At 42.9% G+C, this 22,022-nt stretch overlaps 1 protein-coding gene and 1 long non-coding RNA gene across 2 annotated transcripts in view; one reads left to right on the top strand and one right to left on the bottom strand.

Moving 5' to 3' along the window:
- Nucleotides 1-22,022, top strand: part of LOC110310602 — a 274,028-nt gene that overhangs the window by 17,870 nt on the left and 234,136 nt on the right. The window lies entirely within an intron of this gene.
- Nucleotides 13,104-22,022, bottom strand: part of C6 (complement C6) — a 73,941-nt gene continuing 65,022 nt past the window's right edge. The window contains exons 16-18 of the mRNA XM_021183668.2: nt 21,047-21,137; nt 18,640-18,881; nt 13,104-13,776 (exon numbers count right to left, since the gene is read on the bottom strand). Of these exons, the coding sequence (XP_021039327.1) occupies nt 13,595-13,776; nt 18,640-18,881; nt 21,047-21,137 (515 nt within the window). The 3' untranslated portion in view covers nt 13,104-13,594. The remainder of the gene's footprint in view (nt 13,777-18,639; nt 18,882-21,046; nt 21,138-22,022) is intronic.

The raw sequence follows: 22,022 nt of genomic DNA, 5'->3' as shown, positions 1-22,022 counted from the left end.
CCAAAACATACAGAATATGCTTAGGGAGCTAAGCATAATAAAAGAGCATAAAATATTAAAAAAGAATCATTAAGAAATATATTCAAAAGCCCTTATATGATTCCACATGACATAGTGAGAGAGTATTTAAAACGCATTATACATCTGTTATACCCGGGTTTTAATTGGGTTATTTGAGTTGTTGGTGTCTACCTTCTTGAGTCTAGGCTTGATTTTTAAATTCAACTGTTTAGTATAACATTTTTAAAATTTATTTTTTTCTTTTTTCTTTTTGTTTTTGTTTTTTTCAAGAAAGGGTTTCTCTGTATCACCCTGGCTATCCTGGAACTCACTCTGTAGTCCAGGCTGGCCTCGAACTCAGAAATCCGGCTGCCACTGCCCCCCAAGTGCTGGGATTAAAGGAGTGTGCCACCATGACCGGCTCTTAAAATTTCTTTATGACATTATTTGTATATATAACATTTAATAGCCACTCACTGCTTCCAACTATGTACAATGCTGGTTTAAGTATATCCTCAGAACCTCTATATTAACCACCAAGCTCATCTTTGTTATGTGCATGATTAAAAACTTAACTATTGTGACTTTGAAGGAATTTAGGATTTATATGGAAACAATGAATGATACAATAGAGGCTCACAAATTTAGCTAAAATGGCCAAACATGCCTCACATGAGTAAATCCAGACCAGGGAGGCCTTTACCATCCACGCTGTCAGCCTATGTACACAGAAGAATTAACTATCTGTTCTCACAAAGAAGGCAAAAATGAATTTTCATATCTAGTTTAAAAATGCATGCCATTTGGATAAAATCTAGATTACACAAGCAAAGAGACCAAAACAAACAAACCAAAAAAAAAAAAAAAACAAAAACAAAAACAAAAAAAAACCCAAACAAACCAAAAAAAAACCCTTACTCTATCTTTTAACAATACTTATTTTCCCAGTCACTATTCTTCTAGGCATGATTTTATTTCATTTAAATCATTTTTGGTTTGTTTGAGGAAAGGTCTTACCATATAACTGAGGTTGATGTTGAACCTCCAACCCTCTTGCCTCTATCGCCCAACTGATGTGGTTACAGGTATTCACCACAGTGCCTACATAAAAGTCATTTATATACATGGAGAAATTTCACTGTATGGTTTTAAGTTTTTATTAAAAGTGTTCCTTAAAGCTTTAAAAAAAAGATATCAGTGACCTTATACTGTGCTATCATCTGCTGTGACCATAATTTATTATTGGATATTTAAGTTCTGTCATTGTTTGCTATTATAAATAATGTTGTGATAAACATCCTTCTATATAAATCTCTGAATGACTTTCTGCATACCATCTGTCCCCTGGAGCCCCTTGATTGGTGACATCTACCTTCACTAACTGACAGTGGACATGTGGAGCTAAGGCTGTTGCAGCCAGAACTTGTCAAGAAGACAAATAGGGATGCATCGACCTGACTCACATGCATAAACAGACTGGGGACAATTCTCATCTTGCAGGCCATTTGTTTGGTTAGAAGTCAGATGCTTACAGTATATTCCAAAAGAACAAAGGTGACCTTAGAGGAAACCAGCCATTTGGAATTCAATTAATCAAGCGTCAGGGCAGTTTGGCATCCAAGAGCTAGAATCATCACAATCTGACAGCTTCTCATGGAGGAGCAGGATTCAGATAAGGATGTGGAAGAGGTGTTAGCTTGTGGCTGATCTCTCGGGAACAACAGAGAATTTCAACTTTCAAAGCTAAGCAGATTTGAGCGTTGCAGAAGTCCTTTGTAGAAAGGGAAGGGGGAAAAAAAACCTACCTAAAATGTCATATTTACTGAATATTGTAAAAGCAACCCTTTGTCAGGCTGAAACACCATGCCACTACAGTTCTTGAAATTTGAGATCATGTGCCTTCAGTGACTCTGATCCTGACAAAATTTAACAGTCGGGGAGGTCACTTATTTTGTCAGCATATTACAGAGTCAACAGACTCAAAATATATATTTAAAAAGAACCGACCTAATTTTCAGCCACCCAGGCAACACACACAGATGCTTAGCACTCATCTTCATTAGACTCGGAGGAGAAACTTCTTACCTTTGACCTAGAATTTATTTAATCTTCTAGGACAGAGCCAGAGACTCCCAATCTAAATTCCAGGTATTTAATATGCTCTGCTGCTGCTCTCTGCTTCCTGATGATAATTTTATTAGTAGCTCTTAACACCTATTGTACTAAATTGCCATATTAATATTAATATCAGAGTGTGAAGAATTCAACTGATAAATGGTATGCAAATTAGCTTAATGCAGACTTTAATGGGTTAGAGCACTAAAAAGTTCTTGGAGACAAAGTAACTGAAGAGCTAAAGGACCAACTTGTCCTCACTGAAAGGAAGAAGTTACAAGGAAAAGAGAAATACTTTAAAGTATGCGTGAGTCATTTTTAATCAAAGTAATAATTATTGCTGGTCTGATCTTTGGTTATACTATGGACAACAAATAGGAAATACTTTTAAAAGGTTTGTCCTTATTTTTAACCATCCGTATACACGTGTATCTCTGTGCAGGTTTGTACACGTGAATGTAGGTGCCCGAAGGAGTCCCAGAAGAGGGTGAGTTGGATCTAGGTATTTGCAAAAAGAAGAGTTGAGCAGGGTTATGATGGAAACCATGCATCCCCAAACCAAAGAATATCGAGGACTGCTGGCAATTACTGGAAGCCAGAAGAGGAAGGATTCTAGGTGTCAGAATGAGCTGGTCCTTAAGACACTGGACTTCCAGTTTCTATCCTGCAGAACTGTCAGGGAATAGATGTTTGTTGCTTCAGCCAACCAGTTTGTAGCTCTTGCTAACGACAACCCGGGCTTTCACTATATCCTGTCAAATTTATTTCTGTTCCCATTAATTAAGTCTGGGACAGAGCACATAGATTTCCAGTCAGTTTCTGTTTTCGAAAAGTTGGTTCCGTTTTGGTTTTGGTTTTCCGTCTCAGCTGATGCTCATTTCCTAACCTAACCCGTGACCACCACCAGCCAGTCCTCTTTTCAGTGTTCCTTTATTCAGAAGCATGGCACTTGCTATTTTCCCCCAGACCTTCCCTGAGCCTTGGGACTGGGGTACAGAAAGGGTCATTTTCATCTTACCCCTGATGAGTTACCTCACTATTCTCTCCCTCTTTCTCTGAGTGCCCAGCCTCTTGAAAGGATCTTGCTTTCAACACTAAACAGGAAGTGCTCTGAGCTCGCGGAAGGAAGGGGGAAATGCGTTGGCATGGATCAGCATTTTCAGGACCCTCTCAGAAACCCCACCACCATCAACAGAGCTGACATTCCACAGCACATGCCAGGTCCTTAATCTTAGGTTGTAGAGAAGTGGCCTCCCAAAGCAGCAGTGCTGACCCCAACGGAGCGGAGCGCGTTTTTTCCAAGGAAACAGAAACCGAAAGTCTTTTTCAGAAGCCTTTGCTGGTTTAGCTGAATGCTCCTGACTGCAGCTTCCAGCTTAACTTTGAAACACTTCTGACCACACTCTGAGCAGCTGCTCCTCACCACAGGTCCCGGTGTAATACCACAAGTGATTGCAGCTGGCTTCTGTTCTCTATTGTCCAAGGCAACCAGTTGTTTTCTTTTTATGAAAACTGATCTTTCTCTCCACGGAGAATGGCTGTGTTCAGTGGTTTCTTGCAGTACCTGCTTACTCTTAACTGTAGATGGCCCCTGCCTCACAAATGACTCCTTTTGTGACTTTGGTGATGTGGCTTGGAGGTGGGGAAGAGATTTTTTTTAGTATCTTCCTTTTTTTTCACCCAGAAGAGAGGTGTAAGACCCTCTTTCTGGGACCCTCACTCTAGTCTCGGGAGAGAGAACACCAAAAGAAACACGAGAACCTTTCTTGCTGTAAACACATGAGGCAGTTTAATGGCAGAGCTCCAGGTTGAAACATATCTCATGCAGGAGACAGTGGATTTGACCCTGAGGCTCAAAAGCTAGGGGTTTTATGGGGTAAGGGGCTTAGGGGTGTGGAATTCAGCATAGCTACACACTATTGCCTTATTCAAACATCAGCAGAAAAATTACATGTATGTGCACAGTGTCAGAGTTCTGTGAGTTATTGACTCAGTTCAGATAGCCTTGTTATGTCTTCATATTCCTCTTTATCTTTATGGTCAAGCTGTTCCCAGGAATGTTTTAACTATGGGGCATGCCCGGGTTTGTTTTTCTTTTTTTCTCAGTCCCAGGCAGCCTCTAGGCTCACAAACAACCAGCAATTTCTGAGTACTTTATATGACTTACAGGTCTTGGAATTTCACCTTTCTTTCATTCCCCTCTTCTTCTACTAAGTAATTCTAATCTTAGAATTTTAGAGGTCTGTTTCTCCCCATTCCTCTTCTATCTGAACGATAGGTTGGTATTGTCGTTGCAAAACCATAAGTTTAACTGCATCTATTCTGCTCTGAATAAAAGCAATCCCTCTACTTATTATACAGGGGCCAAAAAGTAAAATCAAGCATATAATATGAACTGGCCCAGCTAAGGCAGAAAATAGAGTGGCCATCCACAGAGACCGAGAGTACCATGACTCGAACCAGCCCTGTTGGGCCTCTCAGTCTTGCTTTCTCCATTCGAGTCTTTCCCTTAGCTTTTGCATAGAGTCTCTCACTATCCCAGTGTGATCTGTATAAAAACAGCATTCTTCTTTTAGGGCTGCACACAATCCTCCTTCTTTTAGGAACAGCAGATTAAGGCCTCTCCTATTCTGTAGCACCACTTCTGATAGGGAGGACAAGAATTCCTCTAAAGCATCAATAGATTTTTCTAACATCTCTAGGTCTTCATTAACAGCATTTCTTAAAGACTGGATCCCTTGTTTACCTTCGATCAAGGCCGATACTCCTGTTCCCATTCCCATTGCCATCCCAACGCCCAGGAATGTGGTTAGGGTTAAGGTGATTGGTTCTCTTTTAAATCTTTGACTATGTTTCCTCTAGACTAGATGCAGAGTGGTAGTACACACAAGGTAAGAGTTGGATCATAACAGAAATCATGAGAAGGTTCAAAACCGTAGTTGATCCACAGGGGGTGAGCCCTGTGTGACAGGCCCACCAACCAACCGGAGATGGCACGAGGTAATAGTTTCTGTTTTGGACACAGACTGAATTTGGCCGCACAGATGTTTGTGGGTAGGAGGGGGAGTACCTATACAGAGTCCTGGGTTTCTTGCCGATACTTTGGTCAGGGTCAGTTTCTGTCCTGTTCCCCATTAGCAGGAAGTATGGCTGCTGGTTTTATTGAAATCTCCATTAAAAGCAATTCCTTCATAATAAGGGGGGTCCGAGGACAAGCATATCCAACAGTCCTCAGTAGCATCCGGATTTGTTCTGTTAAGGGCATAAAAAGTTCCTCTCACTAAGTTAAACATTCTCTGTCCTGTTGAAGGGTTTGTGGGGGTTTTGTGGAGCAGCAGTGGGAGTGGGGGTGGTAATATTAAAGGGGCCCATGGTCATCTGGACAGGCTGAACAGTTATTGGAGCCAGAGGTTTGGCTCTGGCAGGGGGGCCCTGCTTGAGAAGGACTTTGTTGGGCTCCATGGGTGCTACAGCTGGGTTTCCCACTGGCAGTCTAATCTTGAAAATGAATCCAGGGTCTTTCATTGGAGCGTATACTCGCCAACCCCACCTGTTTCCCTTATGCCAACTCTGATGATCTTGTCTTCCTTTCTCAGTGAATTTTATAAGTATGGGGTTGCAGTATTTGCCTTTGCATGGTCCAGAGGGGCTGTTTTTATAGGCACACCCATTCTCCGGATATTTAGAACTGTCTCTCTCACCTTGATTTGGCCCATCAGAGTTACTGCTCTGTTTTACCGTGATCAGATCCCAGGTAGAGGAGGGGTTCCAGTAGGCTTGTCCTGTTGTTTCACATCCCCATTTACCACAAAAAAACCTTGATGCCCGTCCACACTCCTGTTGAAGCCTTCGGCTCTGACCTTGGCCAGGGTAAACATAGAATTCTGCAGCTCTAAGGTTAGCTCAGTAGAACTGCCCTGAGTACCCATACGTGCTCCCTACCCCACTCGGGACACACCATTTTCCAGGGGGTGGGTTATTGAGATCAATATGATTGGGGAGGTCCCAGGCAAGTGATCCTGTTGCTAACTTACAAATATCAAGTGTGAGGTCAGGCCACCAAGTCCACGAGGGGTGCACTGCAGTGGTCCCCCACACAATGCTCCTCTCCTCATTAAGCACTTCCCAAGTTTGCTGAACAGGAGTGTGGGGGTTAAAGTCTTTTGGGATTGCTCCTGCAAAGCAGGCGCAGCTTAAGAGGGTTAGCAGTCTTTTCCAGGGACCATTCATTCTGGTCAGCCTCCGGGGGTGCCTTCTTGACATGAGACGCATGAACCCAGGGGGGGATTCCTTCTACTTTAACGGCGGTGGGTGTTGTTAACAACACTAGGTAGGGTCTTTTCCACCGTGGCTCAAGGTTCCCTGCGCGATGTCTCCTTACCAGTATAGCATCTCCTACTTCAAACTGATGCAGCACCTGGGTATCACCAGCAACATAGGTTTCTTTTAACTGTTCCCAAACCTCCCTTCTTACTGTTTCAAGAGCCTTGAGCCCGGCTAAGAGGCGAGAAGAGGGGATGAAGGATACATCTGGGCAAATTTTACTCTCTACTGTCACATAAATGGGCGGAGGCACCCCATACATTAGTTCAAAAAGTGTTAGACCAGAAGCTCTGGGAGTGTTCTGGACCCTAAATAAAGCAAAAGGGAGAGGGGCTGTCCAATCATTCCCGCCGGTCTCTAAGGCCATTTTGGTCAAGGTCTCCTTTAGTGTTCTGTTCATTCTCTCTACCTGTCCTGAACTCTGGGGTCAGTATGCACAATGTAATTTCCAATTTGTCCCCTATTGTCTGGCCAAACCCTGACTTACCTGAGAGACAAAGGCAGGCCCATTGTCTGACCCGATTACCTTGGGTATCCCGAAATGAGGGAGAATTTCTTCAAGTATCTTCTTGGCTACCATGGTGGCTGTCTCTTTCTTGGTGGGAAACACATCAACTCACCCAGAGAAGGTATCTATAAGGACTAACAGATATTTATTCCCATACCGGGCTGGTTTTACCTCAGTGAAATCAGTTTCCCAGTAGGTCCCAGGTCTGTCTCCTCGCAGATGCCTTCCACCCTGGAGCCTGCTGGATCTGGCATTGGTGAGCGCACAGGTCTGGCATTTTCTCACCAAGTCTTCTGCAGTCCTTTGTAGTCCAGGAATGTAATAGGGGGACCTACTGACTAATTTTATCATCTTTTTAGGTCCTAAATGTGTGAGACAGTGTATATCAGCTAAGTACTCTAGCCCCTCTTCTTCTGTGAGAACTTTTTTTTCTGTCTCTTTTTCAGCAAGTTGGGGTGCAGTTTTAATTACCAGAGCCACTGGCCCTTGGACTGCTTCTTTAGCCACTTGGTCTGCCATTACCCTTTTCTACTGGCCCGGTTCCTTTTTGATGCCCTAGGCAGTGGATGATCGCTATCTTGAGAGGCAGATGAACAGCCTCCAACAGTCCAAGGGTCTCTTCTTTGTTCTTAATGCCTTTTCCAGCGGAGGTCAATAAACCCTGCTGCTTATAGATTGCTCCATGGACGTGAGCCGTAGAGAAAGCATATTGGCTGTCAGTGTAAATATTGATAGTCTTACCCTCTACCAGCCTCAAATCCTGGGATAGAATGATGAGCTCCACTTTTTGAGCTGAGGTTTCCTCAGGTAGGCTGCTGGACCATATAACAGATTTTCCATCTACTACCACTGCCCCAGCCCCCGCTTACCTTCTACCACAAAGCTGCTTCCTTGAACCAGGTTGTTGCTCCTGGCCACGGCTGGTCGGTGAGGTCCGGTGGAGTTCGAGTTTCTTCTGCCAATATCTCCTCGCAGTTGTGCATGGGAGTTTTGTTAGTTTTGGGTAGTAAGGCAGCAGGATTAAGGATAGCAGGGGGAGTGAAAGTTACTCGCTCAGTCAGCAGCAAGCTTTGATAGTGAGTCATTCAGGTGTTGGTCATCCAGCGGTCTGGTGGTTGCCTGATAATGCTCTCGAGAGAGTGTGGGGCCACCACAGTAACATTCTGGCCCATAGTCAGCTTATCAGCATCTTTTACCAGCATGGCGGTAGCTGCTATCGCTCGTAGGCATGAAGGCCATCCGCTAGCCACAGGGTCCAGCTTCTTTGATAGATAAGCTACTGGGCGCTTCCAGGGCCCTAGGGTTTGAGTGAGGACTCTGCGGGCTACCCCATTTGTCTCATCGATATACAAAGTGAACGGCTTATTTACATCCAGCAGTGCTAGGGCAGGGACTGTAGCAAGGCCTTTTTCAGAGTCTCAAAAGCCGACTGATGTTCTTGGGTCCAAACAAATTCCCACTTCTCCTTGGTTAGGGGGTACAGTGGGGCTGCCAGGGTGGCGAACCCTGGGATCCATAGTCTACAGAATCCTGCTGTTCCCAGGAACTCTCTTACCTGGCAAGTGGTGGTTGGAGTTGGGATTCACATCACTGTTTTCTGGCGTTGGTGAGCCACCGTTGTCCATTCCTCAGGATGTATCCCAAGTAGGTCACCTCTGTTTGGCATAACCACACCTTTTTAGCCGAGGCTTGATACCCAACTCGACCAGGATGTTCTAGGTTCCAAGTTCGCACTCTTCACAGATTCTTGCAGCTACCAAAAGGTCATCAATGTACTGTACAAGGGTCACCTGAGGATTGTTGGCTCGAAAAGAGGCAAGGTCTCAGTGCAAGGCCTCATCAAACAAAGTGGGTGAATTTTTGAATCCCTGGGGTAGCCTTGTCCATGTGAGCTGTCCAGTCTTTCCACTTTCTGGATCTTGCCATTCAAAGGCGAACAGGGGTTGACTATTGGGGTGTAGCCTCAGACAGAATAAGGCATCTTTAAGATCTAGAACTGTGTACCAGATTCGCTCAGGTGGTAGCATGCTGAGCAGATTATAAAGATTTGGCACTGTGGGGTGGATGTCTTGTACTCTCTTATTGACCTCCCTAAGGTCCTGGATAGGGCGGTAGTCGTTGGTTCCTGGTTTCTTTACCAGGAGCAGCAGAGTGTTCCACGGAGACTTGCAGGGGACTATGATTCCCTGCTGAAGCAATCTGGTAATGTGGGGGCGGATGCCCTCGTGCTTCCCTGCTCATGGAGTACTGTTGAACCCCAATGGGAGTGGCTCCTTATTTGAGCTCTATTACCACTGGGGGAACTTGTTTTGCCACTCCCATTCCTCCCATCTCGGCCCATGTTTGAGGGAACCGGTTAAACCAGTCTCATAGCCCCTCCAGGGGCTTTAATTTGTCTTGGTAAATCCGGTACTCCTCTCCTAATTGCAAAGACAGTGCTAAGGTCTGAGGTGTTTCCATCCCCCACGATACTTCTGGCCCAGGAGGAGCGAAGGTTATTTGCGCTTTTAATTTAGTTAACAAGTCTCTTCCTAGTAGGACATGGGACAATCCAGAATGACCAGGAATGAATGAGTTACTTGATTCCACGCCAGGTCTACTGTCCGGGATGTAGTCCATGGGTATGACTTCTGCCCTGTGGCTCCAATCACTAGTGTTCTTTCATTTCTTTTTTATTTTTCCCAATGGCGTCTGGAGTACTGAAAATTCCGTACCCGTGTCAAACAGGAACTTAACAGGGGTCCCCTCCACTTCTAATGTTACCCTAGGCTCAGGGAGGGGGACCGAGCCCCGTCTCCCCTAGTCTTCGTCCTCTCCAAGGGACAGTACCTGTGTTTCCTGCTTCTTCTTAGGGCATTTGTGAGCCCAATGGCCCGTATCCTTACAGTATGCACATTGGTCTTTTCCTAGGTGTGGTTTATCTCTTCTGGGTCTCCTTGGCCCCTGCCGTTTTTCTTCTCTCAGGTCCCCTGGCTGCCTAGCCCTACCCCTTCCTTTTTCTACTGTGGCGGCCAGTATCCAAGTCAAAACTTTCTCTTGCCTCTTGTCTCTCCTATCCTCATCTTCTCTTCTCTCTTTCTTCTCCCTTTCCTGCTTTTCATCTTCTGTCCCCCTCTTGTGATACACTTTCTCAGCCTCTCTAAGCACATCCCTTATAGTATAATCCTGCAACCCTTCAATCCACTGTAACTTTCTCCTAATGTCAGGAGCTGATTGCCCAATGAAAGTCATAAGTACTGAGGCCCACTGCCCCTCAGATGTAGGGTCAAATGGGGTGTACCTCCTATATCCTTCCATGAGTCTTTATAAAAAGACTAAAGGAGCCCCCTGCATAACTTCTCTTACCTTAGCCAAATTGGTGGGCCTGCGAGTGTCACCTCTGTGACCTGCTATTAGGGTCCAATGATAATTGGACAGCCATTCCCTACCTTGTGCTGTGTTATAATCCCACTGGGGCCAGGACAGGGGGAATCCTTCATCTATCTCGACCGGGGTCTGGACCGGCTGTCCGGTCTCATCTCTGTACTTTCTTCCGTGCCTTGAGGAGAATTCTCTCCCTCTCCTCGGTGGTAAACAGGGTCTGCAGGAGCTGCTGGCAATCATCCCAGGTAGGCTGGTGGGAGTACATCAGAGAGTCTATCAGTACTGTGAGCCCTGCAGGATTTTCTGAGAAAGGGGGGTGATTGACTTTCCAGTTATAGAGATCAGAAGAGGAAAAAGGCCAATACTGCAGAAGTTGTAGACCATTCTGTTTGGTCAGAGAAGCCCCACAGCCCTGAGAGGAAGTGCTACAGTTGAGTCAGCTGGCCCCTCTGAAGTGGCTCCCCACAGACTTCTCATTCTGGCTGAGGGACCTCTTCTCCTGGTCCTCGCAGCTGAAAGAGGAGCTGGGGGAGCTAAGGGTTGGGGTATAGGTTGGGAGGCCAGAGGATAAGGTGGTGGTGGGGGGTCAGGCCACTCAGGGGGATCCTCTATCTCTGGGTAGATTTTGGGGACTACTGCTGATAGGGTACTGTTCTCGCCGTTTCCTTCAGGCTGTAGTTTCCATTTCTCCTTTTCAACACTCTTGGACTGCTAGGATCTTAGTACCTATGTGTAAGGGGGGAAGAAGTGGGCGAACCCACGTGGGTGGATACTGTGCCCAATTCTCCCACACTGTGATGTATGGTTGCGATTCTGGTCCTTCCTGAAAAACAATGGCCTTTACAGCCCTAATGGTGGGAAGGTTGAACGTCCCTACTCCAAAGGCGGGCCATTCCGAGGAACAGAAAGTTAGGCAAGGCTTTTTCTTAACTATTACTGACAGATTCCGTCCTCTTGCCCTAACGGCCATCCTATGGTCCTTAGTCAAAGACAAAGGGTGGACACAGTCTGTCCCATAACGAAAACCACAAACAAAAACAGAACAGCAACAGAGACAGAAGACACCAGTACAACCAGCCAAATGCTACTTCTGATGGGAGCGGGGGTGGGGTGGGGGGGGGGAGACTCTGCTTCCACTCCCTTTCTGGTAGAAAAAAAAAAAACACCTTATCTTCCTCACTTTGCCAGATGACAGTCAGTCCTTCCTGACTGTCCCTCACCCTGGGTACTTCCTCCAGGGTCACCCTTGGAAAGTCTTCCAGAAGTCGCAGCCTGTGGGGCCTTAGAACGTCTGTGGCCCTCACGGTCCACAGTGGCAGCTGCCAGAATACAGAATACCAGAACTGGGTACCCAGGCAGGACTTGAACCCACAATCCCAGAACTGAAAAACCAAGACACAAGTTCAGTGGTGCCACACTTAGACAACATACAACATGCAAGACTCACACAAACAAACGTACCTCCAAGGAGTATTCTCGGGTTTCTGGGTGCCCCCAATTCCCGGCCAATGCACCAAGATGTAAGACCCCCTTTCGGGGACCCCCACTCTAGTCTCAGGAGAGAGAGAGCACCCAAAGAAACACAAGAATCCTTTCTTGCTGTAAACACATGAGATAGTTTAATGGCAGAGCTCTGGGTCGAAATGTATCTCATGCAGGAGACAGTGGATTCGACCCCAAGGCTGGAAACCTAGGGGTTTTTATGGGGTAAAGGGCTTAGGCATGGAGAATTCAGCATAGCAACACACTATTGGCTTATTCAAACATCAGCAGAAAAATTACATGTACGTGCAGGGTGTCAGAGTTCTGTGAGTTATTGACTCAGTTCAGATTGGCCTGTTTTTCTTCACATTCCTCTTTGTCTTTATGGTCAAGTTGTTCCCAGGAATGTTTTAAGTATGGGGAATGCCTGGGTTTGTTTTTCTTTTTTTCTCAGCCCCAGGCAGCCTCTAGGCTCACAAACAATCAGCAATTTCTGAGTACTTTATATGACTTACAGGTATTGAAATTTCACCTTTCTTTCAGAAGAAGGGTTAAATTACCACTATGAATGTTGTATGCAGATTCTTGTGGGACCATCTCCTCTCCCCCATGGGGTTCTTTTCCTCTCTGAGATCTGTTTTGTAGGGGAGAGCAGCCAAGTCAGCTTTGGAGAAAGCTTCTTGACTCTTACTTTGGGATGTGGTCTTATTTAACAGATCTTATTCGTGAATTGTCTCAGGAAGGCTGAGGGTAGGAGGCATACAAGCTTTCTCTACTCTCAGTGCCAGAAGTCCGTGGGTGGCTTGTGTGGGCAGAGGATGGACCAGTGAATCCTAGGGGAGATGCCCACTCAACTCTAATTACACTAGGAAAATATGTTTTCTCAGGGCCTTTCCTGCTCATTTTTTTTCTCATTTTTTTTTTCATTTTACAAAATCTTTATGATGTTGTCAAGGTTTTAGGATTAATGAGAGGAGGAAGAGCTGCATTTAATATGCAAATGCAGGAAGATTTCTACCAGGTGGCTGTGGCTTGTGGCCTGAAGTGTGTGTCTGCCCCCTACCCCCCTGAATTGGAGACTTACAGAAGCAGCTTCTACACATCCCCGTGTAGGGTGAGGAAGGAGAAGGAAGACCCTAAGGTTTTGACATCAACTATAAGATAAGGGTCAGCTGTGTTGTGATTCATCTCAAAACTAGGCATTCTTAAAAGTGACCCTGTGGTGGTTGCCAGCAGTACCTCCTAGGACCCGGATCAGTTCCTGCTACACTGTGCAAACTGAGAAGTGGTTTGTTAAATGAATACACGAAGGTTGGGTATTTGTGACATTTATTATGAACTCTGTGGCTTTCTGTCTGTTCTGTTGAAAAAATGCTATGGATTTTTATTACTTTTAATTGTGAGAATAGTGTTTCTCACTGGTTTTAAAGGCCCTCTGATGTCTCTATGTACTTTGTGCAATGTGAGACAGTTTGCTCAATTGATAAAGGCATTTTGACTCAGAGATGTGACACAGGACAACAGATGCTGGCATTAGATAGGGGATGATCAAACGGCAGAGTGGGTGGAAGAGTAACAGTATGACAACGAATGACACAAGAGAATTTTGTCCAGCAATTTATGACTATGCCAGTTTACTCTACGTATAATGACTTACAATTTTTTAGGTTGTTATACAAAGTAATAGGTTTTTATTATGACATCCCTGAACCTATGTATCATTATACTGCATTCTCATCCATTCAGTTTCCTCACTTCCTGTCCATTGTTTTTGAATAGTAAATTTACTTATCACTAGCCACGCTAATCTGGGCACCTCCCAGGGTTCAGTATTTCCACCTTTATGTTTGCACACCTCACAGCTCCCAGCGTACAGATGTTTACTGTTTTCCCACGCAACGATGACCCTATGTTTACACAGTAGAGTTGATTTTCATCCTTGGAGCACTGTGGGGGCAACAGGCAGACACAATTGGAAGTGTGGGCTGCAAGGAAAGAGACAGTGTGAGGCACAACAGACAATCCTTTGGATCCCGGTTTACTTAACCCTTCTCCATAGGACTCGGTTCCTTGATGGCGATTAATAGAAAGCCGGAACTAGAGTGAAGTCCCAAAGTACCCAACAGTTGATGCATGGTGAGATAAGAATTTGAGGCAGTAGAGTGCTCTCTCCTAATCTCCTAAGATTCCAGAACTGGGCCCATGTGATCCCTGCTGGGCCTTATGGTCCACATCCAACCAGGATGTGAGCTATCTCTCTCATTCACAATGTTAACACCATTTATCCAAGGCCTGTGATTGGTCCTTTTCTCTGGGCACTTCTTATTAACATTACAGTTATTATTTATTAGCCATGAACACTGAAACAGTACATTATACAATGCATTTTGCATACTTTATTGAATCCTTACAAGTCCATGACCTATCCTGCAGCATTTGTCAGGGATCAAACAGAAGATGTTAGGGACAGGTATTTTAATAAGTGACCCACAAACTTCAGCATGTTGACATAACCCTACATAATATTTACTCATTTTATACTAGAATATTACTTGGTTGTAATATTCTGTGGCCTGTAGTTTTAAGAAGCAGTTAATTTGGGTGATTCTCCTATGAGGGCTGCTTTTGGATGCACCTTATCTCTGCATAATTCACAGAAATCTTGTGTTCAGGAAATGGCCTTCCTGTTTTATTTTGTGTGTGTGTCTGTGTCTCTGGTTGTTTGTGTATGTGTGTGTGTAGGTGACAGAGGCTGTCATCAGATGTCTTCTTGGATTACTCTCTACCTTATCTTACAGAGGCAGAATGTCTTGTTGAACTCGGAATGTGCCTACTTTAGTTAGTCTGTAGCCAACTGGAGAAGGTAAGAGTTCTGGGAAAATCTCATTCATTGTCAGAAAGGATGAAGCTGGAGAAGACCAAAGGATTGCTCTACCTTGCTTAAGAAGCCAGTTCTTTCCTGATTTGCTATGGTTCCGTCACCACTATTTTTGTGTCATTGTGCACTAAGCCTGTTTATTTTCAACACCTAAGGGACATTCCCATCCCGTCTAACAATGATTCATTTAACACTCGGCCCTCACACTTTCACCATTACAAAATTCAGCTCAGTTCTCACAGTTTTTATCCCACAGCTCTGCATTAAAGTGAGTCATGCAAGAACTATCTAATGTGAGTTCTCTAAGGATGGTGAACAATCTGAAAGGAACAAAGAGCCCTTTATGTTCAACCCCCTCACCAGACTGTACGGAAACTTCCATAGGTGGGATGCTAAATGGTTTGTTGCTGAATGAATTTCCCCTTCCTGTTGGTTGGCTGGTAGTGGGTATTTCTGTAATTCAGACAGAACATTTTATATCCATAAAAATAGGCTCCCTAAGGGAGCCATTTCTTTTCTAAATTTTGAAAAGAGAATGCCTTATTACTTTGATATTCCACTTTGTATTCTTTTTTCCCTCTTAAATTCATCTTTGATAGAGAAGGGAAAGAGTAGCAAAGGGCAGAATGTAATCGCCAGCATAGTTTAAGCAAGATGGCATTCAATTCAACTTAACATTACTAGGGCCACAACTTGCTGTGAATGGGTTGGGTGTGAAATACATTTCTAAATTTCTCTTTCTTTGTAAGTATACTGGTGTGTGCTCCTTAATTGTTCTACTTCTAGCATAGTTCTCTGTGATGCTGACTTTGGAGAGATTAAAGACTAGTGGAGACATAATCAGCTACTTTCTGATTGGATTTGAGTCCTCATCCACAGGAGGTACAACATATCTGGTGCTCTAAGACTGGTTAAAAGCCTATAGTCAGGGATCTCACAGGCTCTAGGAGCTGTGTGTGTGTGTGTGTGTGTGTGTGTGTGTGTGTGAGTGTGTGTGTGTGAGTGTGATGTGAGTGTGTGTGTGAGTGTGTGTGTGTTGCCTCTGCTGTTTTTGTTCTGTTAAGTGGACATATTGTCAAAGTGCCTTTTACATATTGATGTTTACACCTATAGATTAATGCTACTTTCAACCTTGGTTCAAAAATCTTTTTTTTCCCTTTGGCTATGGGCAATCAATGTAGAGACTAATAGTTAGTGAAAGTGCAGAGAATAGGAAACTTTGAATCCCCAGCCTTAAATAGGACATTTATATAATCCTACCCATCCAGAAGGCTCAGGGACAGATTTTTGAGACAGAGTAAGTCCTTGGGAGCCCTGGTCTGGAAATCATTGTGTAGCCCTGGCTGGTCTTGAACTCATCAAATCCTCCTGAATGCACTTTTCAAGTCCTAGGATCTCAGGTTTGAGCTCCCATGTTGAGCTCTCTCTCTATTTCTGACAATAATATCTTTGTACTACAATTCCCAGTGAAATATGTTTGTATGTAAATAGAGGAAGGATCCTGGATAACACTTATAGGTTTTGTTCTACCACAAAATACTACTGAGCGAGGAGCTAGGTGGTTGACGTTTTTGGCCAAATAGCTAAAATATAGATTCTAGAGATTTTATCTATATGAGATCTCACAGTAACTAGAGCTGGGTGACAAGCTCCTGCTTTCTGTCTCTTGTGTGGAATTGCCCTGTTTAGCTGTGGCATGGAGGTTGAAGACTGAGGTATTTTGTTCTACATGAGGGCTCCATCAGATGGCCTGTGCTCTATGAGGCCACATCTTTGCTCCATTATGGGAAGAGCTTGTGGCTTGCCAAAGATGATGATTTTGGTCCTCAGTTTTAAATGGGTCAGGACGAGTATGGACTTGGGTAAGATGGTTCTTCTTCTCTCAGAGATGAAAAACCTTGGACCAGGACCTCGAAAAGGGATACTTACAAACCTGAGGTGGTTTTAGATGGAACAACCACACAGGTTTCCACTGGTGCTTTATTTCCAAGTTTCAGAAACACTTCTTGAAAATGTGTCACAAGAGGAATCTGGGTGCCCATTTGATCTGTTAAATCCTAATCTCTAACCATTTTTGTAAATTGTATGAAATGGCCCACTTTAGGGGCAGACATTTTCCCGGTGTAGATGCAGTGCTGTGAAGATTACTTCCTTTCAGTTCACACATGATGCGAACAGCACTCCACTTAGGGAGGATGGAGTTGTGATGCTGCATCTTAAGGATGATTGATAGGTTCTAAAGGAGTGACAATGACTAGTCTTGGCAAAGTCAGTGGGTGAGTAGCATATATGATAAAGTTGAACATATTGTCACAAAAACACTTCTGAAAAGTAGACTAATGCATAGTATCAGTTAACATTTTATACTTTAAAAATAGTATTTATGGAGAGGATCTGGATGGAGATTGGGGAAGGGGAGAATATGATATAAGAATACTGTAAGGAATTATCAATATATAAAGAAAGAAAACATCATTAAATATTATTTACTTTTAAGTTCCATTTTCTAAAACATGTTAAAGAAATAATTTTAGATTAACAGAACCCTTTGTGATATATTTATCTGTCATAACATTGCTCATAATACAAATGTATCAGGGAGAAGTGAACCTAATTAAATATTGGATAAATAATTTATATTTAATATTTTCACACAGATTTTATAGATATTTAACTTTATGTGATAATAATATCAGAACATGAAAAAGTTATATTTATGTCATGCTATATTAAATGAACATATCAATTTGTAAAACATTATATAAAATATGTTTCCATTTTATCTTTTATGTATGTTTATTGTATGTAGGGCAATACCTGAGATGTGTAGATTACCAGGAACAATTTTTTTAGTGAAGTTGATTGTCTTTATAGTGGCCCAAATGAGAATATGAGTACAATATGGATATTTCAATTACAAGCAATTTTATCAAATAGTCCTTTCTGGCCAATAGGAATTATTTACTCCCTAAGCTGTGCCCCGAGTATGAGAATTTACCTTTGGATGACAAATGACATTGTACACATGGGTCACATGTTTCTGTGGACATCTGGTTAACCTCACAGATTGGAAGAGAAACAGTAGAAAATAAAGATTGTTCCATAGTTGAAAACTAGTACTTGAGTCCAGTGGGACCCTGAACTTGGGCTCAGAATGTCTGATTGAGTAGTACTGCCAGTCCTCAAAAGTGCCAGTCACTGATAGAGGAATTAAAGCAATTTAAGGAAAATATTTTAGCATTTGGCATTACATTGAACCCCAATCTGACCTAAGTAGCGCTCTTGGATCAATTGAGTATGAACAAACAGGGAAAAATCAGATAATTCTCATGAAGATTCTTCAACTGGGCTATGGAAGGTACTACTTGAAGCTGCTGAGCAGAACAGTGTTCCTCTTACTGCTCTGCAGTGGTTCTCAATCTTCCTAATGCTGTGACCCTTTCATAAAGTTCCACACAGTGTGGTGATCTCCAACCCCCAAATTATTTCCGTTGCTACTTCATAACTGTAATTTTGCTACTGTTATAATGGAAATATCTCTGTTTCCTGGGATCTTAGGCAACCCCTGTGAAAGAGTCATTTGACCCAGGAAAAGGTCATGACTTATACATTGAAGACTGCTGTCTTACTGGGATCTAAGGATAACACTGAGTACATGGGCATAGGAAAGGACTGGAAAGATTTATTTTACCTTATTTTACCTGAATCATTAAAGTAGTTACTTTTAGTTTATGGTTGGTTATCTTCCATTTTTTCTGTTTAGATCATGAAAATTTTAACAAAGTAAACACATTTTGATTAAAGTCAGGTTGTGTAAAGTCATTATATATATATATATATATATATATATACATATACATATACATATATATACATATACATATATATTTATATGATGTATAAATGCAGAGGAAATATGCCATATGATCTGAGTAGAACAGAGTGAGAACATTTCTAGCATATGGCTTACCTGAACAGTTTTCCCAGTCATAGCAGGTGTTGTATCCACAGGACACTCTCTTTGTGCTATTCACTGCAAGTTTGAGCCTCTCAAGGCCCCATTCTAACTGTAGGCCTTCTTGGCAGGAACCAGAATGGACAAAGTGGGACTGGGTGTTGTTTAAACATTTTCCAGCCAAAAATTTGCAAGCAGATGAAGTGAAATACTGGCTGGATCCCCCATCAAATATACAGAGATCTTCTGAATAACCACTGTCGGAGGATGGGAAGCAAGTGTTAGGTTGGAGGGCATATAGAACATGCAGATGACATGTACAGGCCACTGGCCACTCAGGTTTTCTCCACCAGGTTTTTGCACTGACAGTTTCTCTCCTTCCACCCGCCCTCCCACTTCCATTTGGTATGCCTCTGCAACTCATCTTTTGAACTTCTATCTTAATCTTGCAAATGCTTGCAACTCAATTCAAGTTGGAGTCTGATCAACTGAATAAACAATATTTTTCTTTGATTAACTGCAACCAACTGCCCTGTTTTATTTTCTCACCTCACTAAGTCCCTCTTCATTGTTGGCAATGGTATCAATTAAATTTCTAGACTCATAAGATTGTTTTCTTGCGAACACCCACCAGCATGGCATCCTTTCTCTTTTCTACCGATATTAAGTGTAGTTTCAGGTTATCCTGATCAACATAGCCCAGGATCTTTTTGCAACTCCAAAATACTAATTAATTGCTGCAATGGTTCAGCACATGCCATACAATATTTATATTGCTATATAATGTTTTAAGTGTGTCTGTGCTGTGATTTGGAGCATGAGGCTTTAATTCATTCCTTGACTGACAAGCTTCATTTCCACAGATAAAAGGATGAATCCTTTGCTATGTATGTAACACAAAATCAGTTTTTCTCTAGGTGGAGGTGACAAATTTCTTTGAGTACTTTAAATTTGAGCTCTTCCTGTAATGTCTACTTCAGAGTTAACAGTCAGTGCACCAGTGTGTAAAGTTATTTCCAGAAAGTAGAGCTTATCCCCTAGAACAAAAGACTGCTTTCTCTATTCAGAAGAAATAAGCTGTGGGCTAGCTACCCCCAACACCTTTACTCTGTATAAAGGGAACAGATGGGTAGAGGAAGGACTGGAGGGTGTAGCACAGCACTGATGAACTCTTGAGGGTAGTGTGTATGTTTAAGACTTGGTATTGCACAGACCCAGAAAGATGGTTCCTCTGTTAAAAGAACAGTGTGGATACAGTGAATAGTTTCCAGAAATCTTCTGGTGATTGGACCCCTAAAGGAAGAAATCATTTGTGGAAACGTCCAAGGAGTCTGATATATGCTGGTGGGCTTAAAGAGAAAATGGCCCACTGTGCTCATCAGATGATGGAGACCCAGTGCTTACAAGTGTTTGTTCATATTTGCACAGAGGAGTCTGGGGGCTAATGAGTGTTAAAAGTGACACATTCACAATGGTGTGTAGTCTGTTGACTTCCTCTTGCAACATCTAATTTTATTCAGAGAAAGTTAACATGATAAAACAGAAGGTGAATTTCCAGGAAAACAGAACTAAACAAAGCAAGGATATTTCCACTTGTGGGCTGTGTATTGTGTGTGGTGTGTTATGTTTGTGTGTGGGATGAGTGTGTATATGTTTGTGTATGATGTGTATGTGTGTGTGTATGTGTGGTATATGTTTGTGGGTGGTGTATGTGTATGGTGTGAATGGTATGTGTGCGTGTGTTGTATATATATATATATGTTTATATAGTATGTGTGTATATGTGGTATGCGTGTGGTGTATGCATGTATATTTGTATGGCATTTGTGCATGTATGGTGTGTGTTTGTGTGCATGTGTGGTATGTGTGTGTGATATAGGTATGTTTGTGTGTGTGTGTGTGGTGTAGCTGTGTGTGACATGTGTGTGTGGTGTATGTATGTGTGTGTGAGTGTGTATTCCATACTCAAAATACTTTCTTTATTATAACTTATTGGAGTTCCTACTTTCAACTATAGTCAGTAAGAAGGGAAGGTTTTGACAGAGTTTAGTTTGAAAGTTTTAAATGGACAAGAATAATTTTTAACACAAAAATTGGACTGCTTAAATAGACAAATGCAATATGAGTGTAGGGAGTCAGGATAAGACATAATTAAAAACAACCCTTGCTCTCAGGAAGGGAATATGAGAAGGTTTGGAGGGAGAAAGTGAAGTGGGAAATGGCATAGTTGTAATCTCAAAAATAAAATAATTAAAAAGAGCTTGCTCCCCAATAGGAAGAGACTAATTCAACTGAATGTAGGAGTTTCAGCTATGTGAAAATTAATGTTGCATGTTTGTATGTCAACGTCAGCTTCTCCATCAAACTGGCCACACCAGATTGGTTTCCTTAATTTGCAAACCCACTTCAGAGTGTTTCATACCTACAGTCTTCTTCTGGGGACATACAAATACACTCGGATCCAGATTGTTTTTGTCCTGGTGGACAAAGGTCCTTTGACTTTGTCAGAATAGCTGAAACAGAAGAAAAGAGAGAGAGAAAAGCAGAGGTCTTTAAGTGTTCTGACTGCTAGGCTTGAACTCGGGAGGACAGGGTGTGGTGAAGGGATACAGTATATCTCTTATCTGGTGGATTAGCTCATTCATCATGGCCTATTTAAATAAGTTGTTGTGAAACATTCCATCTGAAAAGTCCTTCCCAGCTCACTCCCTTCACTGCTTTCCAAACTAAGACTGCTGTCCAGCTCAGAAAGCTAAAACAAAAACTGGAGATGGAGAGAGTTTTGGTCACTTGTCTTCTAGATCCTTATGGATCATTCTTGATGCTCTGAGGGCCCTGCTAGGCTCTGGGACTGACTGAGAAAACTGTGTCTCACAATCTGTACCTGGTGGGGAAAGACAGATGTTGGTTGGACAAACACAATAATACATAGAGAGTTGCTAACAATATTAGTGATTTTAAAAGGAATGTGGGCAATCAGAAAAAAAATTGATGTTCCCAGGAAGGTTGGGAACAGTGACCTGTGTGTGGCAGGGATGGGATGTGGGGACGGTTGGAAGCAGAGGGAACATCACATATGAAAACATTCTGAAAGGAGACAGCATGTGACTTTCCTGGAACTGAGAGGAGGCCAGTGTGGCTGAGCTCAGAAGGACAAAAAGCACACAATGCAGTGTAGCTACAGTTGCACATGATGGGAATTAAGGGCTCTAATAAGGCTGCCCCCCTTTATTTCCCAAGCAGTGCATCTTTGATGGTTTCTAAGCAAGGAAGCACCTGGCAACAGCAGGTCTAGATTTTGAAAACGAGATAGGCTCTGACTTCTGCAGAAAACTCATTTTGGAAAGGTATAGGGAAGAGGACTATGGTACATAATCTATGGTGTTATTATAGTGATT

Source organism: Mus caroli, chromosome 15 (genome assembly GCF_900094665.2).
Source record: "Mus caroli chromosome 15, CAROLI_EIJ_v1.1, whole genome shotgun sequence".
Lineage (NCBI taxonomy): Eukaryota > Metazoa > Chordata > Mammalia > Rodentia > Muridae > Mus > Mus caroli.
The sequence above is the reverse complement of the archived record's forward strand: the minus strand, read 5'-3'. Positions and strand labels throughout refer to the sequence as shown.